The sequence below is a fragment of the Chaetodon auriga genome, chromosome 4 (assembly GCF_051107435.1).
Source record: "Chaetodon auriga isolate fChaAug3 chromosome 4, fChaAug3.hap1, whole genome shotgun sequence".
Classification (NCBI taxonomy): Eukaryota; Metazoa; Chordata; class Actinopteri; order Chaetodontiformes; family Chaetodontidae; genus Chaetodon; species Chaetodon auriga.
The window spans coordinates 4,576,852-4,600,499 of NC_135077.1; the positions used below are offsets into that span (position 1 = coordinate 4,576,852).

Below are 23,648 nucleotides of genomic sequence, written 5' to 3' on the forward strand. Positions count from 1 at the left end.
GCAGGTGTCAGCATCCCGAAGCCATATGGGGACTGTGTGTAAAAAGCGGCGGCTGTCTGCTCGTCCGTCTGGCTGCCTGGAGGAGATCACGTCTGCGAGAGAAGTTGAACTTCCATTCCATCCACCGCCAGCACCAGCACCACCGCCGCCCCAGTAATATCTGATCACTTGGTGTTGCACGCATCCCAAATTTAGCAAATTATCCTTTGGGGGGTTGGGGGAGGGGGAGGGGGGGCGAATTGTCTCTTGGAAGAAGTCGGACAGTCCCTCCCGGTCTATATCTTTCCCCCTCTGTCCAAGGAGGAAAAACATGCAGACGCAACAGTGTCGCGCCTTGTGCCAGTCTCCCCCCTCCTCCCTCCCTTTAAAAAAAAAAAAAAAAAAAAAGAAGAAGAAAAAAAAAAAGCTGCGTTTCCCACCGAGAGATCCCCGGTGCGCACCCAGCACCCAGCCACTCACCCAGTATCCATACCGGGAAGAGACCAGCAGGGAGACAGGGAGAAGGAGAGAGAAAGGAGCCTGCCGTTGCTGCTGCCATGAGCGGGGTATTCCCAAACAGCTGGAAGGAGCTGATATATGGTGCTGCGCCCTCGTGTTGGGCCCTCCCCAAAATGGACCGGTGCTAAGTGGTAACCTGGTTATTTTCAGCGCGTCACTGGCTCGTCTCCAATTATAGATTTCCGTCGGGGTTGGCGGGAGGGGGCGGGAGGGGGGGCGCAGTAATGTGGCCCCCCATTCCCAATTATTCTGAAAGAGGACTTAAAAAACGGCCAAGAGCACTGCACGGAGTCATATTCCAGCGTGCGTGTTCGCCTGGAACCGCACACATTCCTGCGGTGTGCCCGTCCACATGCGCCACGCACGCCCTTGCCGCGCTCGTCTGCGTCTCCGGCGACTCGTCTGCGGCTCTCTCAAGGTGTTCCTCTCTTTTATCGATGCTGCTCAGGAGGCTATATGCATCCCAGGTTCATCACACCTCTCATGTTACCTCTCTGGTCAGCAACATGTTAGTGTGCCGCGACACCTGGTGGCGGCGACGCGCCATGACGCCTCGCTGCGTGCATGTGTCCAGCACAAGCTTTTATTGTTTCCTTCGATCGCCGAGTGTGATCACGTGAAGCTGCACATCAGGAGGTGATTACAGCGTGACAACTGGAATCTGTTGGATATATTTAATGTTATGTTAAGTTTCTGTTCTGTTCTGTCTTGCCTTGTGTGTGCGCCATAACTTGACTTGGCATCCTACCATATACTGTGCCATGAAGCATTTACTCTATTATTTTCTGTTCCTGTCTTATACGTTTACATTACTTAGTCTATCCTTGTTTACTCTGTTCTTTTTAGCTATTTTTTCGAATTCTGTTGTGATATTTTGCGTTCTGCTGAAAAGTTATATTTTACAATGTATTCTGCGGTGACATGTTGCATTCTGCTCTAATGTGTTGTGGCATTTTCATTTTACTGTGATATTTTACATTTAATTCTCCTCAGAGTATTCATCCCATTCTCTTCCATTCTCGAGGTCATGATCCACTTTTAGTGCATGTGGTGACGCTCTCATATGGCATCAGTCAGCTGCTTCATGTACAGAAGAAGCCCACCGTATCACCGGAAATGTGGCCGTTGTCTTATCAAGATAAAATAAATGATCTGACACTTAGTCCCGAAGGACTCACTAGTTAGTTGAATAGCAATTGTAACATCTTACGTAAAGACTGTTGGCGTCACATTCCTTCTTCCAGACATCTTTCGGCTCATTAGGACGATTTCTTGTACCAAAGTCTGCAGTAATTGACGTTAATATGGAATCGTTTTATTTTTTTAAGGGTCGCCCGGAAGTGGTGCGTTCGATTAGGGCTGCCTTGACACCAAGCAGCGATGTCCGACTTTGTACCTGACAGGAACAGCCCGGCTTCGCTTAACTAAGACATCTCCTCACTCCAGCAGCAGCAGGGCGGATGTTCAGCATCATCTGTGTCCTCACGTTAATATCAGACACCCGTCGGTGAGTTTTGACTCCATTAATAAATGTCTCCGTCTTGCAGCCCGCCTGCTTTTACTCTCTGTGTAGCTACAGCAAAACTCCCGTCTTGTTGCCCATTTTGCTGAAACTCGGGTTCCTGTTGCACTGCAGGGTCGAAGTTTTCTGGCCTGACAAGACCAAATGCCAGATCAGGTGCAGCCAGTTCAGTCCTGGAGCGAGTTTATTCATCATGGAATGACGTCAGCATATGTTGAAGGAGGCAGTCAGTCGACTAGTGGAGCAGAGAGATGTGGAGGACTGTGAAGACCCTCAAGACATGAAGACACAGGCAAAAGTCACAGATGATGCCTGATAGTTATGATGCAGCTCTTACTAAAATGAGTGATTATATGACTTATGCCTTCAGTAAAAGAAGCAGTACCTCACTGCAATCACATGCACCAGTGCAAGGCCCCTTTTTAAAAAGCATCAGAAAAATGGACTCAAAGTATCAAAAGTAAAAGCACTGGTTTGGATTATTAGTGATGCTGTAGTGTTAAAGTTAGGCCAGCTGGAGATAGTTTACCTACTTTGTATCCTGGGTAGTTTTGTCTATAAGAACACAACATATTTTATAAGCAGAATACATGTTTTTGAAGTAAACTCTCAATCTGCACAGTAACTATAACTGTCAGGTTAGTGTAGTGGAGTAAAAAGTAGGTAATCACAGTACTTGAGTAACTTGTTTCGGCAAATTCTGTTCCTGAACGTCCTCACAGAAAGAGAAAATGGAAAGATGGCTGCTGTTTATCAGACCTTTCTCTCCTCTCACCATTTTTTTACAGTCTCCTCTGCTGCAGCTCCTCAGGATCAAATGATGCGTTCATGGTTGTAGATATGTAACTGTGGCTGCTGTTTTGGAGGCTATGAGTATGCCCACACGATGCTTCCTCCTCACTGCACCATGTGTCACCCTCTTCTCTCTCTGTAGTGCAGTGGGGCCAATAAGCAGCGGATGCGGCCGGCGCCCGGCTGCAGGCGGCCCTCTCAATGGTCTCTCCCACTATGAAAGCGTTGGTGGATGCTGTATGGGCCGTGTGGAGCATCGGGGCCTCCATTTATGACTACATCCACACCAACGCCATGGAGGAGCGCATCCACGCCCTGGAGAACGTCATCACCATCCACCAGTGTGTGATCGGGCTGCTGTCCGCAGGCGTGTTGGTACTCCTCACCTACATCCTCTTCAAGAAGCTCTAAAGATGTGTGAAGGGTGGGCTGGAGGCCACATGGAGGACGTGGACAGACCAGAATCAGGCATATCGTGGTAAAGCTAATAGTCACCGGACAAGCAAAGGGGAATAAGAGCTCATAAGAGCTAGAGGGCACAGCCAACACACACGTTGGTGCACTGTCTTTGCTCAGACAAGGAAGGTGCAGCATCATGTGAAAAAAAAAAAAAAGACATTAAGTAGCTTTTCTAACATCTATTTTGTGCCACATTTTCCTAAATGTTGGGCAAAACACATTGAGATTCATGTCAGTAATGGAGTGGCATGTGGAGCTACAGGGTCCAGCTGCTTTTTAAAGGCCGGTTTAGATCATTTGTGTACTGATGATGACAGATTTTATGTGCCCATATTCAATTTCTTTACATATTCATCTCAAGTTTTGATTCAGTGCTTCATTTTAACGGCGTTCCTCCCAAAACGATTCATTTTATGCCCCAAAATGTTGTTCGGAAGTGGGTTAAAAGGCCTCTGAAAGGCATTTGGACCATCATGGGACAAAGTGACTCAGCAGCTCATTGCAGCCTGAAGCTGTTGACTAAAAAAAAAAATGTTCTTGACACATTTGAACTATTTGATAGATAAAAACTCCCAGTGTCAGCACAGACACTCCATTATATCTGCAGTAAAACAACCGGCCAATTTGCTTCTTTTTCGTTTTCTTTTTCTTTTTTTTTTTTGGCTACTGACAGCCCAAACAGCTCAGTATATCAGCAGACCAGTACGTAAAAAACCTCTACGCACACTGTAGCAGCAGTGTGTGCCTGTGCCTCAGCGCCTGTGCATTGCCTCGACGACGTAGTTCACTCGTCTCCTAAAGGGATCATTAGTAATTAGCAATCATTTGCCATAACAGCTTGTGTCTTGAGGCACGTTGTCTTCGCTCTCTTCTTGTTTCCTTGTTTGCACTAATGCCCTCAGAGCCTGACTATCAGCAGAAGCTAATTCCCTGAAACTAGAGTGTGAAAAAGATGTTTTCAGAGGGCCGAGGTCCTTTAATTAATCTCAAAGACTGTAATTTCTGTAAGTGTCTTTAATTCATGTCCCCAAAACTGGCCCTGTGGTTCTCCAATGGTCAGGTCTTTCCATCAGTAGAAACCGTTAAACTTTCCACGCCTGGAAGCATTTTTGTGTCCAATGAGAGAAAAGACATCGTAAAATCTCTTGTGATAGTTTTATAGCTCTACATGCGTCTTATCAATATTATCCAAGCTCAGCAGTGTGATCCATTTCTAAAACGCCTCTTCCACTCATGTTTTGTTATACCTCACAGCTGTTACATTACTGTAGGTGCCACCACTGTAAAAACCAACGATTTCAAGTGTCCTTAAAAACTGTAAATATATTTAGATGTTGATGGACAGTTTCTTACATGTGCGGCTGTCCGATAGTACAGCTGCTGCTTCATGTTTCAGTTTTTAAACAAAGGTGGGATTTGAATTGAGATGCAAACACTGGATGAAATGATGCATTTAGAGGATAAAGAATGGTGTTTTTTTTTTTTTTGTCATGGTAACTTAAATCTGAGTAAAGGAGTGGTGCCTATTGAAAACGACTGCAGCGTGAGTCCTGAGTGTGTGTGTTCGTCTGTGTACATGACTTATGTGAGTGACTCAGAGGGAGCACAGCAGAGAACACACTCAGAGTGAAAGACTGTTTTAATACCATTAGAACAGCGCCAAAGTCTGTCTTCTCAAATAAATGCCAAATAAATGTGGAATTCAGTTCGACTGGATGTCCTTACAACACTACACGTTTCCAACATCAGTCTGGTATCAAATGCAGTGCAAACGGCTGTAAATGAATCGAATCGAAGAACATTTCCCCCCTCAGCCCCGCTGGGACCTCTGGAAGAACGGGCCTTTTCCTGACCGACAGCAAACTTCAGAGATTTCAGAACTTGAAGGCAACGAAACAATTCATGAATGGACTTAGCAGCAGTCTCCCACAGGACCGAGAGGAACACCTGCTCTGAGAACTCACGCCGCTTCTTCCTCTGATAAACCTCCACATGGTTGCTGAACATTGGCTGAACTTCCAGGCCTCGATCGGAGCTACCTGGACGTCCTCTGGGCTTCTCATAAGTGTCCGGTCTGAAGGAGAGTATATTTGGACGTGAACCTCTCCACATTCTCCCCCTCCAGAAACTTCATGGCTCTCCAGTGGATCTTGCCGCAGTTCTCCGGCTGTCCGAGAGGTCCCAGCTCCTCCTGGATGTACTGCAGCCACAGATCTTCAGGGAAATGAAAACAGCAGCTAAAATTAAAGCTCTCTCAACAAGGGTTCATCAACTTCCAGCATTTTCTTTGGCCATGAAACCAGACTAAAATATGTGTGGGATCCAGCCTCTGACCAATCCTGAGTCACTCTCATCTTCTAAGTAGATCTGAGCTCCATCTGGTCAAATAACCATTCAAGTATTTGGCAGTGACACTTTTTGTTGTTTTGTTAGTTAGAAACCTGGAATTTGGTCCTTGATACTTGAATAACAGGAATAAATATTTTGAACACTACTTTTCCCTTTGACTCTTGTTCTTTTAAAGGGAAACTTTGCCAATTTTCAGCCAGCTTTGTGTTATTACACTGAGGATACTGTGTGCTAATGAGCCATATTAAACGTCCCTCCGTGCTCCAGTTTAGACTCTGCTCACCGTCATCGGAGGTGCCAAACTCCTGCAGGGCCCTCTCATAGTAATCTCTCAGATTGTTCATCTTTGGAGTCTCCTGGAAGAGCAAACAACATTGTTATCACAGCTCAGCTTTGTCTCGGCTTATCTGTCCTCGACCTGGAACGTCGGGGTTTCAGACTGAGCGCTAGTTTTCACAGAGCAGTCGCTGTACGTACTTGTTCCTTCTCGATCTGAATCATCCTGGTGAAAAAGGCCTTGGACAAGGGACGGTTCTCCTGTAAGCTACAGAAGAAGAAGAAACAGCTTTGTCACACGACACACTTACAATCTCAAGAGTTTGTTTTGCGCTTTTGGAATGTTTTGGGAACAAATTACATTTTTTCTTCCCTTTGTGTTATTTATCATTTCAATTAACGGCAGGGCGAGCAGACAGGAGGTACTTGCTTTTACCTTGTAAACGTCCTCCTTGCTTTCTTATAGCCTCCAGTGGAGTATGACCAATCAAGGTAACTCTCTTTCATCTCCATGGCAACAGCTGCCACTGCAGACAGCAGGCCTCTCTGGGAACAAACGAGAAAACAAAACTGTCTGCGAGGCCTTCTTATAGAGGAGGACAAAACACCGCGCAGACAGACACGAGGGGCTGTTAACCTTCTCTGCTTCATTTCTAGGTTTTCTTCTGCGAGTGTTGTGAAGAACAACACCCGCTCAGCTCGTCTGCACACAGTTTTGTGGTGCTCTTCCTGTCAGTTGTCACTGAAGAAATACAAAACGGTAAACACTGTCCAAAGCTGGGAGTGGGCTCAGGTGCACTACCTTGAAAACGGCCTCCGTCTCTTCAGGACTCTGGTTGGCTGCGCTCCACCGGATCTGCAGCTGCCACAGAGGTAGACTGTCCTGTGAGGACGGAGCAGACGAGGTTCAGCCATTAGACGCTTTGCCTGTGTCCATCGGTGGAATGTAACGCTTACTCAAGTACTGTGCTGAAGTACAATTCTGAGGTACTTGCACTGTACTTGAGAATATTCCACTACATTTCAGTGGTGAATACTGTTCTTTTTACATAACTTTTTACTGAGTACTTTTACTGCTGATACTTTAAATTTAGCTCATAATACTTCTGGACTTTTACTTCAGTAGGATTTTGAATGCAGTACTTTTACTTGTAGTGGAGTATTTTGAGACTGTGGTATTGATAATTCTACTAAAGGATCTTTCACAGCTTAAAATGTTGTACGAAATTTCCATCTATTTTTAGCCTTCGAGCAAACACGGCCCGTTTAAACTCGACCCACGCTTGCAGGTTTAGCTTATACACAGAGATGTTGAAAAGGAGTAAAGAGTCAGTATCCAGAGTAGCATCTGAGCTGGATTAACATTTTCTTCATTAATGCATCTAGACTAATGTGCCGTGCAGTATGGAAACATTATATTGTTCGACACACCAGACACAGCCCCCTGGGAGTTCACGCTGTTTCTAAACACTTAAAGAAAGTGTTTATCTTGAGAGAAAAGCCTTGCCTAATCAGCAGCAGTGTAGTAATCCTCCTCACACAGCTACTTCTCAGGGCCACAGTCTTGTGAAACCCGCACCGCAACAATAACCAGCTATTCTGCTCAGTGCTGTGACGGCCCGCGGCTGAGTCGAAGCGTGTGTGCTCACAGACACACAGCACTGTGCTGCGATGCACTGCGCAACAGTGGGACTCTAACACAAACAACTTCCAATGATAACAACAATCTCTGAGTTTTCATGTTGTGTTTATAACTGAAGGCTTAAATGAAGAGAAGAGACCATCTGACGAACTTAATAATAATAATGGAATAGAGACTAACTGGGACAAGGAGGTGGCCCACTTATATAGCAGTGCTGGTTGTGTGTGTGCGCGCGCTCTGTGCACCTTGGGATTAACATGTGTGAGAGCTTCCTGGAATAGCCTTCCCACGTCTCCGCTCCCCAGCTGTATGAGCGTCTGCAGGCTCAGGCTCCACACCGAGACCGACTGGCTGTGGCGCTGCATGGCTGCCATGGAGACACTGGCCGCTCCCTCAGCATCTCCGGATGACAGCAGGAGCTGCAACTTTATTTAAAAATCAGAGAGAAAATTCAATCAGGAAGACTGACGGGCATTGAAAGACGTTTGTCGTTTGTTGGTGTCACCACACTCTGACTGGCGCTGTGCTCACACAGCCCAAGCAAACTAAAGCGACGCGGCAAACGCGCTTTGTGTGAACAGACGTTTGACAAGTCATTATTCAAATGAAAGGAGACAGAGCCGTAAAGGCTTTAGGGCTCCTGTGATTCCAGTTACACATTTAATGAAGCTATTATCTCACCCAGTTCTTATAATAATCCTCCTTCAGCAGCGAGGAGTCGTGGGCGCGCTGCAGCACTCCCAGCAGCCTCTCCTGCCTCTGCGATGCACAAACACATAAGACCGTGTCAGGATTTACCCTTTAAACATCCCCCTCCAAACACGCCGAGCACGCCGACATGTTTCCATGTTTCATTTTCATCCTCAAACTGCCGCAGTGACACAGTGAGAATTAGACGGACGCTTTCAGACTGAAGGTCATTCGCTTACCTTTTCCTTCAGCTCTTGGACGTTGGTCTTCCTCTTCAGCCTTTCCAAGCAGAAGGCAGCGTAGCAAGTCCACATGGGCTCTAGAGCACAGCACACACAAGCACAGCCATGGTTCTCATCACGTGCTTTGAAAGCCAGATTTAAAGCTAAATTTAAGATGTTTTTGACTTTTCAGGCTACCGAGATCAGAAGTTCATTCATCAAAATTCAAACAGCAACGTTTTGAGTCAACAAGTGATTTTGTCTTTTGGAAAAATAGCCCACTTTAGCAGGTCTGTTCACCCTCCTGTGCATGTACGAGCTCTTACCGGTGTTCAGGCTCCTGACCCCCTCCTCATAGACCTGGCAGCAGCGCTCCTCTCTGCGGTTGATATCGGAGGCCCGTCCTTTGGCTGTCTGCAGCTCCTCCCCGGCCCCCGGAGCCTCCAGCTCCCTCTTAGCCATGAAATCCCACGTCAGGCTGTCTGCTGTGTAGTTCTCCTGTAAGCTGCAAACAAGGGGACGCGCAGGTACGTCCATGCTCAGTGATGACGTTCTGTTTGAGAATGCAGAGAAATCAGGAGGTGTCTTACTCTTGCAGGATGAGGTCCTGGAGTTCTTTGGTGAAGTCGAAGATCGCTGCTGTGTTCAGAAGTGAGATGACAAACTCTGCATCTGTTGGACAGAAAGATCAGTAGCTGGTTAGCTTAGCACAAAGACAGGAAGTGAAGGAAACAGAAAGCCTGTGTCGGTCCAAAAGTTAGCAAATGCTGGTTATAAAAAGTATTTTAAGAAAATGTGATAAAACTGAAGTTTCCACTTTTAAAAAACACTTTCTTTTTCCATTTTTTATCCTTCAGTCTTTGATTTTTTTTTGCACAGAATTGGAAATGAACTTAAAAAAAAATGTACCTTTGATTTTCCCTGTAGCATCTCTGTAGACGACCTCAGCCAGTTTAGCACTCAGGATCTCTGGAGAAAACTCATATTCGCCCTGGAAGGTGTGAAGAGCAGGTATGAAGGCAGTGAACAGAAAATGAGAGCTTCTGTGTGTGTGTGTGTGTGTGTGTGTGTGTGTGTGTGTGTGTGTGTGTGTGTGTGTGTGTGTGTATTGACTTTTTGCGTTTCCCACAGTTTGTGTTCGATTGGTGACGCACTCACCAGGTCCATCTCTGCTTTCTCCAGCTCTTCCTTCTGCTTCCTCAGTTTCTCACAATGCAGCAGCTCCATACGGAAATACTAACACATTGAGTTGTGGGAGAGATTCAGAAGAGAATATTTGGCAAATAAACAATCGTCACTCACAGTCACACAAAAGAAACATGTATTTAGCTTCTTTTACCTCCTGGTAGACTTTCTTGTTGTTTGGATGGAAGCGTAGCGCCCTTAGAAACAGGTGTCGGGCACTTTCAGAGGAACTTCTATCCTCCAGCTCACTCTTGGCTGCCATGATCCACAGGGCTGATGACACAGATACACAAAGTTACTACTCGGATGTATTTGTAGGTGACATATCTAATTTGCCTGAGCATGTGCAGGTTAAACGCGACAGCAAAAGGGACGAATGGGATTTACAACAGACTGAAAAGCACAATCTTCCGCACCTGGCTTGTCGGGGTGTATGGCAAGCATGGCTGAGAACACCTTGCTGATCTGGCCTTTGGTGGCCTGATGAGTGAAACCCAGACAAAAAAAAAGTGTTATTAGCATGAGCCGACACAGTGTTTGGCTTGAGTCGCACTTAAAGCAAATGATGAGCTCATTACTCACCCATTTCTTACAGAAAGCAACATGCGAGAGCCAGAGCTGCACGTCATCCTGAAGGACAAGAAGGCACCGCGATGATTTCACTGGTACACAACAGAAATACAACAGAAATGCTTTGTATGCGGTACCTTCCACTTATTTGTCGCTCTTCTGAAGACGCTGTTGATTCTGTGGATGATGGGGAACTCAATCTCCTCTCTTTTGAACTGGTAATGTATGTGCTGCAAGAGCAAAGCCACAGTTAAACCATGTGACACTGAAAAGGCCGCCAGCGTCCACTCGAGCGGCCCCGCGCTGTTCATCACTCACTGCATAACTGCATAACTCACTGCATTTGAGTTTGACTCCAGTATATGAAAAAATGTGTCAACCATCACGTGGATCCCACCCAAAGTAAATATGAACATTGGTTAATGGACACAACGCTTCACTTACGGCTCGCCTCTTCTTGATCAGCTCCAAGATGTTGATTTCATACTGTAATTAAAGAAAATGTTGGAGTCAGTGTTTTTCGAACAGATCACTCATCACCTCCGTTTTGAACACAGCTACCTGGACGTATGCGATGAAGTCCTCTTTGTTTACGATCAGCCTGTGGAGCTTGTACTCCAGGGCCGTCATCCTCTTGATGATGGATCTGAATTAGAGGAGAGAGAAATTTTATTTATTTACAGGACTGGAGCTGCAGATCAGAAAATGTCTTATACAGGGGGTTCCACTATTCCACAGTGGTGGGACAAATATTCAGATCCTTTGCGTTGAGGTGGAGCTAATTTCAAACTATTTTGTACAGGATTGCAGCTAATGATGGTTTTAATGATGGATTCATCTGCTGACTATTTTCTCCCTGAACTGATTGTTTGCTTTTGACTGAAATAATCAAAATAGGTGCAATTAATTGCTCCAGCTGTACTTGTGTACTGTTGGGTAGTTTAATTTATACTGAAAGATCATATTTCCAAATTCTTCATTTGTGTGTAACTAAAGCTGCTTTAAGCACCTGCAGCTGCTCCAGGATCTGTTTCTTTCGTGTCACTCTGCCAAAGCTTGTTTTAAGAAAACAGGACACACTATGTGAAATGTATTTTAGGCTTTATCTTTCTTTTAATCTAAAGTACTGAGATGAGCGTTTCATGTCGTCTTACTTGACTTCTTTCTTGGTGAACAGCCCCACTCTCTCCAGCTGCTCCAGCTCGGGGATCCTCTCCTCGATCCGCTGCTGGACGATCTCCGCCATCTTGACGACGTCGCCGTTATCGGTTTAGGCTCGACGTGGTGATATTAAAGCTATTAATATCAAACTTTAACTCGAGAAATCATAGAACTGTTGGCAGCGGGGCAGATTTTCTCCTCCACACATGTGTGGAAGTTGTGATTCGTTTGCTCTTCCGGTTCCGTCACCAAATAGTTCCGTCGGGAAACACGGGACAGCGTTAGTTAGTTTACTGTGGGAGTCGCGTGCCGAGCTTTGGGTGGCCGACACAGTATCGTCACTGCTTTTTAATGGCATAAAATGACAAATCTGTGTCAAATACTTGCAAGAGATATATGATAATAAATGATTAATTGTTGGTGGAGAATTTCTCGTAGGGAATTTGAACACAACCTGGGTAACGCCACAAACAACTAAGGAAATACATTTTAAAATCCTCCGTCTGTGTGAGGTGTGGGTCTGCTTACTGTTCTGTTTGAGGATCGATGAATCTTGTATTTGTTTGTATTTTTTGTGTGTCGTTCTGGTTTGATTTAAGCATAAATTATTCAGTGCTTGTAAAGTTTCCCACTCCTGTATCCTGAAAAGTGGAGTTTACATTATTTTCCTTGTTTGAATCGAAGGTTGATTGATTCCTTAAATGCTGCAGAAATAGGTTTGAAAAGCCCGAGGACATCTTTTCCTCAGAAAGTTGTGGCTTTGTTTATTTATATGTTTGTATTCATAATAGCCTGATACATAATTAAGTTACGTGTACTTGAAGCATGTAAAGACAGTAATTGAAGTAATTTAACGGATGATAAACCCTCCGATACCCTAGCAATCAGTTATCATTAAAAAAAAATAATAACTTTCACCTCCTGACTGAATTGTAGATTGTTTTTTTGTTTTGTTTTTCAGACCATAGTTCCATTTTGTCGTTGCTTTTTCCATGAAATCATTTTATTTAACAGTATCAAACAGAGGTATTCATGGCATGCATTGTGAGCTGTGCTGTAAAAAGTCGAGTTTCATATGAACATGAGATTTTCATCTGCAGCGTCGTCCTGATGTGGACTCTGATAAACTCGATTTCCCGCAAAATCGTAGAAAGCGAGAGCGGGTTGTATGTCATCTCCGGAGGTTAGCGGCCAATCACAGTGCTGCATTCTCTTAGTCCGTCTCCCATTGGCTGACAACTGACTAATACTCTGTTGTTCAGTACAAATTGAAGGAAACCACACCGACAATAAATTACAGATAGATAATCAATAATTTCGCCTAAAATACTCCAGCCCTTTCGGATATCAAACGACATTTGTGACAGCTGAATGCGGGGGGACCTCAGGCGCGCGGAGGCTTGTTTTCTAGTGGACCATGCTAGCACTGCTAGCTAACTAGCCAGCGTCTCGTCGCCTCCTCTTCATCTTCATGGGTTTCTGCTGTTGAGTCTGCCAGGCTTGTGCTGGAGGCAGCGAGGCTAACAAATTAATGCCATCGGCCAGGGTGGGTAGCCTCTATATATGCCCTGTATCTACCGCATGTCGATTTTAGGGCTTTCGTTAATGGTAGTCTGAATAAACGACTGAATACTATGCTGAAATACCAAGCTAACCAACATGTTAGCATTGTGCTTTTAGCTGAGCTAGCTAGCCCGACTGTTAACGCAAGTGTTTGCCTACTGGCTAAGCTAACATGCTGTGTTGCCACCATTTCTTCTGTAGTAATTTCTGTATTAACATCACTCGCAGAACTCAGGTCATATTATGAGTGGGGCGAGTTGCAAAGCTAACGGCGCCGTGTACCCTGCCTCATCAGCGATGATGAACTCCGTGAAGAAGCCGAAGATGGAGCAGATTCAGGCCGACCATGAGCTGTTCCTACAGGCCTTTGAAAGTGAGATTTCACCGCTCGTCACTTTGTAATGCGGCTTGTCCGTCTTTGTATCGTGATAAGAACTTTTCCTTTCTTTCAGTTAGCACTTAGTAACCCGCTCAACTTTCCTGTCACTTATTTTGTTGTCAGTATTTGGTTTTGGTTGACAGGCCTCTCTAGTCAAAGTGGCTCTCTAAAGGGGGTCCAGATTTTGTTTGGTGTAACTGAACGCATCTTTGGGAACTGAACATATGTGGCATTTATTAGACTGGAATTTAAAAAAAAGAAAAGAAAAAAAAGCGTTGTTATTTGTTCAGTTTAAGTTGTGGGATGTTTGGTCTAACCAGCCACCACCTGTTAACACCCCGTCTTTTGCCATATGTTGGCAATAAAATGGATTAATCTCTCAGATGCTGGTATTGAATGTCAGCAGACTGATGGAGGGGCCTGTCCCACAAAGCAGCTGTTAAATTCAAGATATTCCAGATTTTAGTGGGTTCCTGGTCGAACGTGACAAAGTGATCGAGTAAATGCAGTGATAGGGCTGTGCGACAGTGTCCAAATAAAACATCACAATAAGGCTTGTTTCTGTTTCCAGAACCAACTCAGATATACAGATTTCTCCGCACAAGGAACTTGATTGCAGTAAGTGAATGACTACACATATCTTTACTTTGAGTCACTTTGATTAGCCAGCCCACTTAAAATGAATGACTGATTCATATTTCCTTTTTGATTTTTTTTTTTAGCCCATATTTTTGCACCGGACGCTCACCTTCATGTCTCACAGAAATGGTCGATCAAATGCCAGAAGGTATGAAATCTGATGTCTTTCCAGTTATGATGTATGAACAGCGTTCCTTCTGATACACACGAAGGTGCAACAGCAGGGTTTAAAAGATGATTCAGAACTGATATGCTCATAATCTCATTTGTGTCACAGTGTTTAATGAATTCGTTTTTAACAAGTATGACTTTGAATCCTTCCTCCAGGAAAGCATTCAAAGTGGATGATATGTTGCAGACAGTGGAGAAGATGAAGGGAGAGCAGGATTCTCCAAGGTAACAGCTGTGCAAGACAAAGCTGTGCCCCTGTCGTGCTGGACAGGTTTTAGTCACCGAAATACCAGAGAAGCCATACTGACACCATTTCTGAGCATTCACATTAACTCAGTTTCACCTGTGCATTTTTCTGTTGGTTCTTTAGTTTGTCTTCACATCTACAGTTAACCTTCACTGGGTTCTTCCATAAGGATGGTAAGGAGATTTTACACTTTACCAAGTTCTTGTGTTTGATGTGTTTGTTTAAAAGGAGACTCGGAGTAAACTTTGTTTTTCTTAATACTTACGAAGGGAGTGCAATTACACGCATGGTAGTATCCTCCAATAGAAACATGTGAACACCTTATTCTGGGTTCTGATCATTCCTTTGCCGGTACAGAGCATCGTGGCAGCGATGCTGAGAAGTCAAGACAGGACAACTCACAGCCTATCAGAAACCAGAATACTGTTAAAATTGAGCGACATGAATGACCAGGTGTCTCGCGTTCCATGCAAACCTCATATCTCAAGTAAGATCAAAACCAGGATACGAGTGCGCATGTACACGCTCATTGGAAGTGCAGTGTTGCCGTGTCATCACTTGAATGAAGCAGTTTCACACACACTGATACCAGTGACAGAAGATGTTTTGTGTACCAGTAGAAAGCCTTACAACTGCCACGAATGAAAATCATGTCTGCTTCACTCGAAAGTTTGGTTGTGTATCAGAAAACGGGCAGAAGGATTAACACTTCACTCTTGTTGTTGTCCCACAGAAAAGCCATCTCAGAATTCAGAAAATGAACAAAATTCTGTATCCTTAGAGGTGCTACTTGTCAAAGTCTGCCATAAAAAACGCAAGGTAAGTGAAACATTATTGAGTCAGTCTGTCACTTCAGTAAAAGCTCTTTCCATCTGCAGTGACTTACTCATAATTGTTGTTTGGTCGTTCTCCGTCCAGGATGTCAGCTGCCCGATTAAGCAAGTGCCTACAGGTAAAAAGCAGGTGCCTTTGAATCCCGACAGTAACCAAACCAAGCCTGGCTCCTACCCTTCCTTACTGGTCTCCAGCAACGAGTTTGAGCCCAGCAACAGCCACATGGTCAAGTCCTATTCGCTCCTGTTCAGGGTGTCACGCACAGGGAGGAGGGATACGAACGGTCTGGTCAACGGAGAGGCCAACGAGAACATCGGTAGGAAATGCACATCGAAGCCCTTTGTGTGCTGTTTTTGTCCAGGTGCAGTTTGTTTGGGGATGAATGATTTAACGGTACATTTTGTTCAGAGATCACAATAGAGAGACGATGACAGATCAGACTTGGACCACAGCAATCTGCTGTTTACATGGAGCCAGCCTTTTTTCTGGGCACATCATCTAAAAACTAATGTTGGATGTAACTGAAATGGTTGCTGCTTGGATATGAAACTCATCCATCTATTTTTGTTTTCTGTGCAAAGATGTAACAGATACGCCCAGTAGAAAGAAGAGAAGTTCATCCCACAGAGAGGACGGAGAGGCCGCAGAGACCTACGTTGCACAGATGACTGTCTTTGATAAGAATAGGTAAGATTTTATTGTTGGAGTTACACAATCACCTCCTCTGCAAAAAATCACGGCTCTGGATTTGTTCTCTGCAGGAGATTGCAGCTGCTGGATGGGGAGTACGAAGTATCAATGCAAGGAATGGAGGACAGCCCTGTCAGCAAGAAGCGAGCTACGTGGGAAACAATTCTCGATGGGAAGGTAGGGTAGTTTGTGTGTGTGTGTGTGTGTGTGTGTGTGTGTGTGTGTGTGTGTGTGGTGGCATGGAGTGTGTGTAACCCTCACCCTCCTCACATCGCTGACTGATGCTCTGTGACTGTCCCGCAGAGACTGCCACCTTTTGAGACGTTTTCTCAGGGACCCACATTGCAGTTCATGCTGCGTTGGACAGGTGATGCTAGCGGAAAGTCCACCGCCCCAGTGGCCAAACCGCTAGCTACCAGAAACTCTGACAGCTCGGGCCCCATGGAGACGAGAACCAGCAACCACCGAGCTGCCCTCATGAGTATGTAGAAAACCACCACAGGGTAGTTTAAACTTTAAGGATGAGGCTGATTTAGAAATGTGCTGTGATTTCTAACAATATTCCTGAAGTGCGTTTAATCCTGTGTTACATTACGAGCGGGAGGCAGAAACCATCCACAGATGAAGGATTTCAGTTTACATTTCCACCTTCTGTGTTTTTAAAGTACCGTAAAAGTGTTCATAAAGGACATCAAACTAAGAAATGGTCATTTATTTCATGCCAGATTCTCTGAGCAAAGCTGTATAGGTCATGGTTTTGGATTCTTCACCCACTGTGATGTTTGTGTGGGATGGTCTATTTGTAGCTGAATTTGGCAAAAAGCACTTTGTGAGTCAGAGCTGTTGAGTCCCTTTCAGACATGCACGTCAGTCCATGAATGTACTGGCAACGTAACATGTCACTCTGTGAAAAAGGCCCCGGTGAGGTTTCTCCAGAAGCCATGAAGTACGTGTGTATGAATATTCAGCGCAATGAACGCATACTGAATATGTGCAAATGGGAACTACATGAGTCATTACCCTACATCTCATCGTTTTTAACTCCGTTCAGGCTGTGTCAGCTTGGCAGCGGAATTTATATATCTAATAAATGAAGGAATGCATTAGGGTGTCTCGGCAAGGCTTAGCCAAGCGGGGGTCGAGCCTTCCTCCGGCACTCATGATGCATGATGGTTATTAATTAAGCCACAGAGAGACAATCGTTCAGCTGCAAAATAAGATTTGAGAATCCACCGCTGATGCAACCCACAAGAGACCTGTAAACGCTCTTCTTCCCTCTTATTACATTCCAACTGTTGTAGCAGGAAGGATGGGAGCTCTTTGTCCCTCTCTTGTGCACCAAATGCCACATATTGCTCAAACATTGCAGCTGTATTTGCCATGTTTTGCACAGAACCTTTTAATGGAGCATTTCCATAACAGAGACCCATGTTTGAATGCCAGGGAGCCGTTACTTTCACAGCGAGATGCAGCCAGAAGTGTTGCATATTCCTTGTCTGAAAGGGGCTTTAGCAACAGTCACATGTGTGCTGTCATTTCAGATCTTCATGTCCTGGGAAAACAGTGCAATTTGTACGTTTGATCAAATCCATGTTGAATGTATCAAGTCAAATTTTACGATTTGGTGATTCTCCAAGAAATAACCTCTCCATCTGTCAGCAGTGAAAGAGTCAGTCAGCACAGACATTCAGACGAGGAAAGAGCAGGTCCCATGTGAGCCGCGGCAGAAGCTACGTATATTTTATCAGGTACACCACACTACAGTAAGAATATCCAAGTGGGCCTCTGGCACTGATTTACAAGAATCTTTGAAGTGGTTGAAAAGCAAAATGTTTTTTATGGTCTGTTATTTTTAAAAATGTTTGTAATCACTGCCACATTTTGAGACATTTTGAGCATAACTTAAACTATAAACTGTTGTGAGCCTGCTGAACACTCGGCCCTCAGGTTTTGTTTCCCAAAATGAGACATTAACTGTGATGTTGTGCAGTACTTTTAGAATAATCCTTGTATGTCTGCAGTAGGTTGGCCTTCTCTGCTTTACCTTGGAGTTAACGTCATCTGTCCTTGTTTAGTTCTTGTACAACAATAACACACGGCAGCAGACGGAGGCAAGAGATGATCTTCACTGTCCCTGGTGTACCCTGAACTGCAGCAAACTCTACAGCCTGCTCAAGCACCTCAAACTCTCCCATTCCCGCTTCATCTTCAACTATGTGGTAAGGAACAGTCTCCAAATGTAAGATAACCAGTGGTCTGCAGTGGTAGTGTGCACGTAAAGCCATATCTCAGTCACCACCACCCGGCACACGCCGCCCACCTTCACCTGTGTTGAGTATTATCACAGAATTTTTGCTGAGAACCACATGTGGAAAAATGAGGCGACCCTCCCGACTGTCCCGGCGTCAGTAACAAACACAGGCACTTTCCCTGATTGTTTTTTCTCCTTATTTGCAGCCTCACCCCAAAGGAGCAAGGATAGACGTGTCCATCAACGAGTGCTACGACGGCTCATACGTTGGCAACCCTCAGGACATCCACAGCCAGCCCGGCTTTGCTTTCAGCCGCAATGGCCCAGTCAAGAGGACCGCTGTGACTCACATACTGGTTTGCAGGTGAACTTGTGACCTCTGTTCAAAAGTGTGTTCACACTCAAAGTCGACGCTTGTCAGACAGTGTGATTAATTTGTTTTAAATGGCCGCTTTAATTGGCCTTTCAGTCAGAATTAACTTTAATGAGTTGTTCATGAGCAATGAGCTGAGTTAGGACTGAACAAGTGCAGTCTGAGGCACCAAGTGAGACCTTAAATAGATCAGCTCCTTTCAGTTGGTGGGTTTCTCATACGGAGGAGGTAAATAAAATCATGAAAATTCAAGATGGTATAAAAAATGGTATTGAGTTAAATGGCCGGTCAGTGATGTCTAATGAGTGAAAATAGGACAATTTTGAATTTCCAGCATACATGAGGTCCAATGCGGAATCTGTTTTCTCTCCCCCTCACTCCACTAGGCCCAAGAGGACCAAACCGAGTCTGTCCGAGTTCCTGGAGACTGAGGACGGAGAGTTGGAACAGCAGAGGACCTACGTCAGCGGACACAACCGCCTCTACTTCCACAGTGACAGCTGCATGCCCCTGCGGCCCCAGGAAATGGATTTGGACAGTGAGGACGAGAGAGATCCAGAGTGGCTCCGAGAGAAGACTGCCACGGTGAGAAGCCATTACTCATTGTGTCCTTCGTGTCTGCCGTCACAGGACTTGGGGAGACACCCTTAAAGGTCCGGAGAATTGCTACAGAGGAAGTTATTCCCACCTGCAAAAGCAAACATGTTCACTGGGTCTTTACACTTGTTTTACTGTGTCGACAGCTCTTCCCTTTGTGGGGCTGTACAAGGAGGAAAAAGAGAAACTGGATTAGAGTCTTCTACTTTAAATCCTGTCAATATGCAGAAAGCCATCTGGGCAGTTTCTACACATCAATAACACAGTGAACCTCATAACACAATGGACACTTCAGCTTACACTCTAATGCTTTGCAGCGATACATAAATGAGTTCGGCTTTGAAGCACATAAACAGTGTTACGACTAGGGATGCACCGATACCAGTATCTGGTCCAGTACCGTGCTCACGTACTCATCATTGTAATTGTAAAACTACTCCAGTACAACAGCACTCGATACCAGTTTAGGGCAACATGGCGTTAAACTCCTGTCAGCTGAGCAGGAAGGCAGAGGAGGAGCAATGTCAGCAGTTTGGAGATATTGTAGGATAAGCAATGATGACAAAAGTAGAGCAAACTACAAACTTTGCTCTGCTAAATTGTCAAGAGCTGGGCTGAAAAGAAGCTCCTTCAAACGCTGGAGAAGCGAGAGATGACGTCCAGAGACGACCAGCGGGCAGTAAAAAGGAGAAAGCTCTCACCCAGTGCCTTGCTCTTGATGTCTGGCCATTGGCAGTTAGTAATTAATAACAGGAGTTTGTCGTCGTCTCAGTATGAGACTCCCAGCTGTCACCACATCACAGAAACCGTATTACCAAAGCTGCATGACTTTGTGAAAAAGCACATCAACAGCCTGTTGCAGGACATTTCGGCCTTCGGCTTCACATTATCTTCACTGCTGGGTACTGAAATCCACCGACTGTGAGCTGTGGGAAACACAGAAGTACTCTCAGAGGCACTCTGAGGCGAGTACATCGAGGCATCGCCAAATATGAGTGGAAAGCTTACTTCTCAGCTTCTTGTGTAGCTGGTAACTGTCACTGATTGCGATGGACAACAACACTTTCATCTCTTAAAACGTCTGCGTGCGTTTCACTGATGGAAGAAGCAAGAAATTAAATCAGTCAAAGGAAGAATTTGTAGTAACCTCGACTGAGGCCAGTAAACCGGCACAGCCAGACCGTTTGTGAGGTCTTAAGATGAGGAGAAAACATAAAAGTGAAGCTTTGGAGTACTGATGTTGGTGCTGGATTACCATGGCAACAAAGAGTCACTGCATTCGGGTCAGCCATGCTCCCCATAAATAACTTAAAGATGCTCAAAGGAAAAACTGTTGCCAACACTTCTTCAGCTTGTTCTTATATTTTTAGCACTTCAGCATTGATTTCCTGAACCTGCCAGCATCACTTCCTGCACTGAGCCACTGCTCAGTCCCTGACCAGGGCCGACAAAAAGTGTCTGTAACGGACTGATCACCATCACAAGTTCAGCTCAAGTGTTGGAGTAGGACATGCATGACAGTGTTCGGTGCAGTGGTTTGTTTTGTGTGTTTTCATAAATCCACTGAAGGCAATCTGCCCCTCTTGTAGAGTTGTGGTGTTTTACGGGATGTGCTCACACAGCGTCATTCTTACTGAATCTTAATTTGGAAATGTTTTGTTTTACTTGCAGCAATTGGACGAGTTCACAGATGTCAATGAAGGAGAGAAGGAAGTGATGAAGCTGTGGAACCTTCACGTCATGAAGCATGGGTGCGTTCACTGTCCCAGTGCTGGACATTTCTCCATCTTCAGCATTCCTGAGGCTGATATTTAAGCAGTATAATGTTTGTGCAAAGAGTACTTGCATAGTTTCATTTTGTCACAGCTGCTCTTGTCCCATCATCCTATAGAAACACTCCAAACTGAACTCTTCCGGTCTCTGTTTTCCCTGCAGATTCATAGCGGACAACCAGATGAATCAGGCCATCATGCTTTTCGCTGAGAACCGCGGCGCTCACATCATCCGCCGCAACCTCTGCCGCAACTTCCTCCTGCATCTAGTCAGCATGCACGATTTCAACCTTGTGAGCACGGCCACCATTGACCGCGCCATGGCCCGTCTGCGACAGATCCAAGAGGAGCTGCCGGATGCCGAGGAGGAGCCGCAGGACCAAACTCTGATATCAGCAGGAGCCTGCAACGGCAACGCCGTCTCCTCCACTGGAGGAAAACAGGGCAAGAGGACAAAAAGCGCACTAACGGACTGATGTAGGGCGGATGGAACAATGATTGTCGTGGGGGGTTATTTGTTTTGTTTTTGATTTCTTTTTTTCAATGAACTTTACCAACCCTTTGGTGCTTAGATAGGTGGGAGGACTGGTCGCCGGAGGATCTGACCTGAAGCAAACAGTATACAAGGTAAACAAGTTTTTGGAACTTGAGAGTTGAACCAAATATGAACAATATAAAAGCGAATCACCCACACCTACACAAACCAGGAATTTGAGGACTGGATGATGCCCGTTGAACCTACTCGATAAGCGTTTTGTAGGTGCCAATGAAGTATCGGCCTTGGGGGGGGGACGGGGGTGAGAGTGAACAGAGTCTTCTGATGTGGCACGACGGTCTTTGGTACCGTACGTCCTCGTTCTGGACGACCGTATCAAGACTACAGTTCAAACCGAACTGCTAACATTGTCACTCTTGATTATTTGTACACATACACAATAACCTTGTTGACAACTTATCCTTTTAGCTGATTTATTTTAGCACTTGGTGTTTGTATTTAGAAAGCTTGCGTTGAAATTGTCTTTTTTTTTTTTTTTTGTTTTGTTTGTTTTAATTTGTGCTGCGCCAAATGTTAAGAGCAGCTCGTCCACTGTCATCAGTGGAGAACCTTTAGTGAGTTTGATTTCACTGTTGTGAATGACGTTTAATTTGAAGGCTCATACAGTCGAGAGAACATTACAGTAAAAACTACACATGGCATCAGTGTCTAGAGTATATAAAGCTGTAAAGCTTGTGTTAGGACCCCACAGTGGATAGTGGGTTTTACTGGTAGGCTGCCATGACAATAGTGTTATACTGTAAAGCCTTGGATCCTGGACAAGAGAATACATTCAGAACTCCCACTTCATCACCCCGAAGCCTTTTGGCCTGCATTGATAAAAGCTCAAGGGAAGTCAGGGAACTCAAACTTTTCTGTACATTTTCTTTTTCCTAAGATTTACTGAAACAACCAGCAGCACATCACCTCACGTACCTGTGCAGAGTGCAGAGCATTCAGGACGTCAAAGTCAGCAGCTGTCTGTCGACGGTGGCGCCTGTGCTTTCTTTTCACTTTGAGGTTTGAACATGTTGACTTTTAAACACGGGTGGGAGCATCAGGGGCTCACTGACAGAAATGTGTGTACATGTAGCCACATCCAATGTGTCGCTGTGCCCCGTTCTCAATCCAATAATTAACAGATTGCAGTCTCTCTCTCTCTCTCTCTCTCTCTCTCTCTAAGCAATATGCTGTTTATTGGATGGTTGGTTTTCAGGTCCCAGTCAGTTGTCTGTCCTGTTAGGTGCAGTTTATGCCAAAGGGGAATATTTTCATCAGACTCTTTAGTTTGTTTCTTTCTTTTTTTTTTTGTCTCTTATTTTGTTTTTCGCTCCATGAAAGGTTTTTGAAAAAAGCAGCAGTAGTTGTGTTTTGTAGTGTGCACACAAATTGGTGATAATCGTGACTCATTATTTCACCAGTCTTCCCTTAAGGACAACCAAATTCAAGTTTTATTTTTCTCCCTCCAGCCGTCATGGAGGGTGTCTGTACTCATCTGGGAAAAGGCCGACATATTCGCCACTGTCAAAACACCCTGTTGTGAACTGTATACTCTGGCTAAGGGGATTTTTATATTTAAAGAAATAAAATACATTTGACTTTATTCACACGTGTCATGATTTAGTGGTTTAACGAACTGTGCAACAACAAAACAAAAAGGGACATTTCACAGTTTGATGTTTAACTTTGGCTCACAGTTTCGTAATAAGAGTTTTGGTCTAATCCTCGTCTCGTGGTATTCACTGCACACTTTGTCTTCAGAAAGAAGTCTCTGATGTGCCTTCCTTCTGCAGGGAGGACTCATCTCGTCTGCCTTTTGGAGTCTTTCTCTGTTTATTTCTGGTTAATAATCTGAGAGTCGCCTTTTGCCTGAAGGTGTCAGAAAATCTTTTCTCCCTCAGACTCAGGTTAGTTCATGTCACATATGTAGAAATGTGAAACCGTGTGTCTCACTCTGTCTTCCTCCTGGTGCTGAGACATTTGTGAGTTCATATAATTCTGTCCAAAGCTCTTAGGTAACATGCTTGAGGAAAAAGGCCTTTCTGTGTGGAGTTTGCATGTTCTCCCCGTGTTCACCTGGGGTATCCTCCATAAAATATACCCCCACTAAAAACATGCAAGAAGATCACCACCTGACCAATGGTGACGACGAGATGGGTCCCCGGGCGCCGGTCTGGCTGCCCACTGCTCCTGGTCTGCCGCGGAGGAGGGACGACCAGGATGCGTGAAAAG

The 23,648-nt window shown here is 44.9% G+C and overlaps 2 protein-coding genes and 1 long non-coding RNA gene across 4 annotated transcripts; 2 read left to right on the forward strand and 1 right to left on the reverse strand.

Annotated features, from left to right (window-relative positions):
* The first annotated feature begins 408 nt into the window (after positions 1–408).
* Positions 409–4,805, forward strand: LOC143319336 (uncharacterized). The gene is made up of 3 exons (XR_013077071.1): positions 409–1,134; positions 1,827–2,005; positions 2,955–4,805. It is a non-coding gene; the product is annotated as an uncharacterized LOC143319336 (long non-coding RNA).
* An 88-nt stretch (positions 4,806–4,893) lies between these two features.
* On the reverse strand, positions 4,894–11,625 carry utp6 (UTP6 small subunit processome component). Its single transcript, XM_076728225.1, has 19 exons — positions 11,359–11,625; positions 10,766–10,850; positions 10,649–10,690; positions 10,342–10,434; positions 10,217–10,264; positions 10,051–10,114; positions 9,789–9,907; positions 9,608–9,685; positions 9,359–9,440; positions 9,040–9,121; positions 8,776–8,954; positions 8,468–8,547; positions 8,220–8,297; positions 7,784–7,963; positions 6,699–6,779; positions 6,333–6,442; positions 6,098–6,164; positions 5,904–5,976; positions 4,894–5,485 (listed from the first exon to the last, which is right to left on the reverse strand). The coding sequence occupies exons 1-19, from the start codon at positions 11,448–11,450 to the stop codon at positions 5,331–5,333; spliced, it is 1,788 nt and encodes a 595-aa protein (XP_076584340.1). The 5' UTR covers positions 11,451–11,625; the 3' UTR covers positions 4,894–5,330.
* Positions 11,626–12,592: 967 nt separating this feature from the next.
* suz12b (SUZ12 polycomb repressive complex 2 subunit b) lies at positions 12,593–23,019 on the forward strand. 2 transcript variants are annotated; one of them, XM_076728269.1, is made up of 17 exons: positions 12,593–12,911; positions 13,157–13,301; positions 13,879–13,925; positions 14,030–14,094; positions 14,274–14,342; positions 14,488–14,537; positions 15,098–15,183; positions 15,283–15,514; positions 15,780–15,885; positions 15,960–16,065; positions 16,192–16,369; positions 17,548–17,636; positions 17,964–18,107; positions 18,346–18,503; positions 18,899–19,097; positions 20,781–20,860; positions 21,045–23,019. In XM_076728269.1, exons 1-17 carry the CDS (start codon positions 12,897–12,899, stop codon positions 21,355–21,357), a joined length of 2,082 nt encoding a protein of 693 aa, XP_076584384.1. In that variant the 5' UTR covers positions 12,593–12,896; the 3' UTR covers positions 21,358–23,019. The 2 variants fall into 2 exon arrangements, with proteins under 2 accessions (XP_076584384.1, XP_076584385.1); XM_076728270.1 differs by having other exon boundaries at positions 12,775–12,911; positions 17,551–17,636.
* Positions 23,020–23,648: the final 629 nt, after the last annotated feature.